Below are 4,249 nucleotides of genomic sequence, written 5' to 3'. Positions count from 1 at the left end.
ATAGACAGTCTAGACATGTTTAAACTATTTACATGTGTTTGGTAAGCTTGCATTCCATTCCCCCTGTCACATGGGGATCTATGGTTGATTCTAGATGAAATAGTCAACTCTGTTACAGTCAACCCTGTCACTTTATTTGGCACTTAATAGACACTTACTATAGTATGTATTTGTTACTTTGAGATGGGAAAACATGTTTTATATTAAGTTGAACATGTGCTTTTTATGACAGAATGTTAGAAATAGGTGAAATATAAAGTTACACTCCCCAAAAGGTACTCAATTGGTGGAATGACCCGAGTACTGAACTGGAGGTGGGAGAGCTAACGATGCTTCTACTGTTGCTCTCTCCTCAGATTCTTAGAGAAGCTATTTCAATCTGATATTTCTCCTATGGTCTAAAATAGATGTGTATAGAGGACTCCTCTGTAATATAACATGTCACACATTGTATCAAACTGATGGAATGTTAGGTGTCTCATTGAAAGTCTAACATCTACCATGACTACTGGATGTTTCAATTCTAATAAATAACAAAACAATCCACACCGTAACAACAATATTGCTTTTTTAATAAATGCTTTTATTAAAGAGTAAAACTTTGCAAACAAAAATGACATCATCAAACATCACTGGCCTGACTTGAGAAGCTCTGCCCGGGGATGGAGCCAGCAACTTAGCTGCTACCGGTCCGGTCCAGGCTACCTGCAGACCTCCTCCCAGACCTCCTTTTCAGAACCTCCCCTTAACAGGAGAGGTGGTGGAAATGATCAGAGTTGCATTCAACTTGAATACAGATGAGAAACTCTGGTCTGTGGAGCCACTGGTCTGAGGGGAGGACTTCTGTTGAAACTATTTCCATTTTTGGGATATTTTCTAGGACTGTAGAGGTGGTAAGCAGAGATGAATTTAACTAGGATACAGATGAGAGTCTCTGTTCTTGGGAGGAGGGTCACTGACCTTCGATGGTTTGTTGCCTGATAAAGAGGATACTTGCTGGCTTGAGGAGACTATAATGTTTTGAGGAGGAAATGTGGCTCGATGACTTAAAGAGGAGGAGGAATTATTGGGCGACACTTTTAATTACCAACGTAACATTAGTGGAACTGTGGCTTCATCGAGTTCCAGCTCTAGGCAGACAGCACGTCAGGAAGGCTGTAAGACATCACAGAGACAGGTAAGTATCTATATATTTACATGTGTGTTGCATGTACACTAAACCCTCACATTTGGATAATGTCACTTTTTAAAGTGATGACATGTATATTAACAGTGTAAAACATGAATAGATGTTTAAACATTCTTTACCTCATCCTAATTTTCTTCCAGATGCTTGGCTTTTTCTTTGTCTTGGATATTCGCTCTGATGTTTCAGCCTCTTCTGGAGCTTCTAGCTGCTGGCTGTCTGGCCCCCCCTGATGGTTCTCTGGCCCCTCCTGCTGGTTCTCTGAACTCCCCTCCTGGTTCTCTGCCCATGCCTGTTGCCTCCTTGGCCTTTCCTGGTGGCCATCAGCAGATCCAGTGGGCTCTTGGCTTACTTGTTGGCCATTGGCCCACCCGGGCAACTCCTGACCGTGGTTGTAATCGTGGCTGTGTTGGGTGGTTAGACACCGGGTGTTGATTTGAGCATCAGCCTCCAGATTCATCTGCTCCAGGTAGTTTTCCTTCATCCTCTCCCTCTCCTCCTTCAGTTGTTGATGAGTCTGTTTTTTAAGCAGGGACCGCTCTCTCCACTGCTTATTGAAATCCTCCATCTTCTTCCTTCTCTCCTCAGCCTTCAGCAGCTCCTTCCTCTTCTCCCTCTCTCTCTCTGCCCGGGTCATGGTGGATGTTAGCCTTGTGTGTCCAGGGATGGCTGGGAGGGGAGAAGAAGTAGAGTTCACATTCAACTTAGTGGATCTGGTATCAACTTAAATGTAATGGACACAGGGAATGAAGAATAGAAAACACAATTGGATCTCACTGATTATTTACTCTTTTCAGTTGAGCAAGGCATGGAATTTGTGAATTAAGTGCAATAATCCCCATCCCAAATTGACCTGGCCCTAAGTTGAACATGTGTCCAGAATGGCACCTATTCTTTGTATAGTGCCAGGGCTTATGTGATCGCTTAGGGCCCCATGGCCACTAGTAGCCCCCGGATCCCCCCAAAACACGTTTTTGTGTGTGTGTTTTTAGGAACTCTTTCTGGGTCTCTACTTAGTCTTGAGAGTTAGACTAGTAGATGACACAAGGTACCATTTAAAAACGTGGTTGTTATCAGCAGTATTTTTCTTGTTATGTCAGTCAGTCACTCAATGAGCCATGTCAGCTAACATATTCTTTGGACAGTAGTTTTATATTGAAACAATGATGCGACATGATGACTGGTGTGGAACTTATGTGTGTAGAGGAGACTAAAGAGGATGATGTCATAAGTAGAGGGAAAACAGGTCTTACCTATGTGGACGATCTTATGGCCCTCCTCAGCCTCTCTCTGATACGTTCTCTCTATCTTTCTGAGGTTCCTCTTCTCCCATTTTTTATTCACCCAGCCCACGGCTCTCCTTCGGATACTTTTATCGGGTGGGAGAATGTCCTCCTTGTCATCTTCTTTTTCCTCCTCCTCTAAGTCACCCCTCTTGTACTCAAGGATCTCCCTTCTTTCCTCTTCCACCATCTCCTCTCTTTTTTTTGCCTGTATTATTTTTTCTCTCTCTCTGATTAAAGATAAAAGGCATTTAATGGCTTTCTTTCTCTCCTCCTCTCTCTCTTCCTCTCTCTGCCTCTCCTCCTCTCTTAGTCTCAACATTTCTTTCTGTCTAGCAATTTCAATCTCTCGTTTTTTATCCTGCTCCTCTTGTTGTCTTGCCCTCTCCTGTTTTCTTTCCATCTCCAGCCGTCTTTCCTCCTTCTCCCTCCTGATTTGTTGTCCTCTTTCTATGTGTTCTCGCTCCCCCTTCAACACTTCTAACCTCCTCTCTTTACGCCTATTGAAGACTTCCCGTGCTTTTGCTTTAACATTAACTACTACATGTTTCTTCATGCTTACTTCCTTTCCTCTCTCTTCTCTTTCCCTGTACTCTTCCTCTGCTTCCTTAATCACTTCCTGCTTTTCTTCCATCTCTCTCTCCTGTTCTATCTCCAGTTCATTCTGTCCCTCAATTTCCCCCCCAAAAAATTCTGCCCCTCCTTTCTGCTTCCTGCTTCCTCCCTTTCTCTCATAATCATCTTTTCTTTCTCCATCTCTTTCTGTTGCTGATCTTTTAATTCCATCTCTCTCTGATTGTCATTGTCTTTCTCCCTTTCTTTCTCCTTCTCCTTTTGTTTCTGTCTCTCCTCTTGTTGTTGTCGTCTGTGTATCTCTTCTATCTCTCTCTGTCTCTTGTTCTCCCTCTCTCTTCCCTCCTCCATGTCAATTTGCTTCTGTTTCCATATATTTTCTTCTTCTTGATCACTCTCAAACATGATCTTTCTCTCCTCTTGCTGTTGTCGTCTTTCTTTCTCTCCAATCTCTCTCTGTCTCTCTTTCTCTTCGATCGCTCTCTGTCTCTCTTCTTCTCTTTCTTCCTCTTCCATCTCTATTTGCTTCTGTTGACATCTTTCTTCTTCATTCTCTCTTTTGATCTCTCTCTGTCTCTCTTCTTCTCTTTCTTCCTCTTCCATCTCTATTTGCTTCTGTTTAAATAGTTGTTCTTCATTCTCTCTTTCAATCTCTTTCTGTCTCACTTCTCTTTCCATGTTTTTCTGTCTCTTCTCCATTCTCTTTCTTTTGATCTCTCTCTGTCTCTCTTTCTCCCTCTCTCGTTCTTCCTCTTCCATCTCTATTTGCTTCTGTTTACATCTTTCTTCTTCGTGCTCTCTTTCAATCTCTTTCTGTCTCTCTTCTTTTCTTTCGATATGTTTTTGTCTCTTTTCCATTATCTTTCTTTTGATCTCTCTCTGTCTCTTCTCCCTCTCTCGCTCTTCCTCTTCCATCTCTATTTGCTTCTGTTTACATCTTTCTTCTTCGTGCTCTCTTTCAATCTCTCTCTGTCTCTCTTCTTCTCTTTCTTTCTCTTCCATCTCTATTTTCTTCTGTTTACATCTTTCTTCTTCGTGCTCTCTTTCAATCTCTTTCTGTCTCTCTTCTTCTCTTTCGATATGTTTTTGTCTCTTTTCCATTATCTTTCTTTTGATCTCTCTCTGTCTCTCTTTCTCCCTCTCTCGTTCTTCCTCTTCCATCTCTATTTTCTTCTGTTTACATCTTTCTTCTTCATTCTCTCTTTCA

The 4,249-nt window shown here is 42.1% G+C and overlaps 1 protein-coding gene across 1 annotated transcript; it reads right to left on the bottom strand.

Annotated features, from left to right (window-relative positions):
* Positions 1-861: 861 nt before the first annotated feature.
* LOC118964821 (golgin subfamily A member 6-like protein 6) lies at positions 862-3,145 on the bottom strand. Its single transcript, XM_036979307.1, has 3 exons — positions 2,440-3,145; positions 1,309-1,855; positions 862-1,155 (listed from the first exon to the last, which is right to left on the bottom strand). Exons 1-3 carry the CDS (start codon positions 3,101-3,103, stop codon positions 1,131-1,133), a joined length of 1,236 nt encoding a protein of 411 aa, XP_036835202.1. The 5' UTR covers positions 3,104-3,145; the 3' UTR covers positions 862-1,130.
* Between the last annotated feature and the right edge of the window lie 1,104 nt (positions 3,146-4,249).

This window comes from Oncorhynchus mykiss, chromosome 6, assembly GCF_013265735.2.
Source record: "Oncorhynchus mykiss isolate Arlee chromosome 6, USDA_OmykA_1.1, whole genome shotgun sequence".
Classification (NCBI taxonomy): domain Eukaryota; kingdom Metazoa; phylum Chordata; class Actinopteri; order Salmoniformes; family Salmonidae; genus Oncorhynchus; species Oncorhynchus mykiss.
The sequence above is the reverse complement of the archived record's forward strand: the minus strand, read 5'-3'. Positions and strand labels throughout refer to the sequence as shown.

Coding starts and splice junctions, on each gene's coding strand:
- LOC118964821 (XM_036979307.1), bottom strand. CDS start 3,103: ATGGAAGAAAAGCAGGAAGTGATTAAGGAAGCAGAGGAAGAGTACAGG. Junction 1,856..2,439: donor CCATAAGATCGTCCACATAG/GTAAGACCTGTT, acceptor CTCCCCTCCCAG/CCATCCCTGGACACACAAGG. Junction 1,156..1,308: donor TGGAAGAAAATTAGGATGAG/GTAAAGAATGTT, acceptor GATGTCTTACAG/CCTTCCTGACGTGCTGTCTG.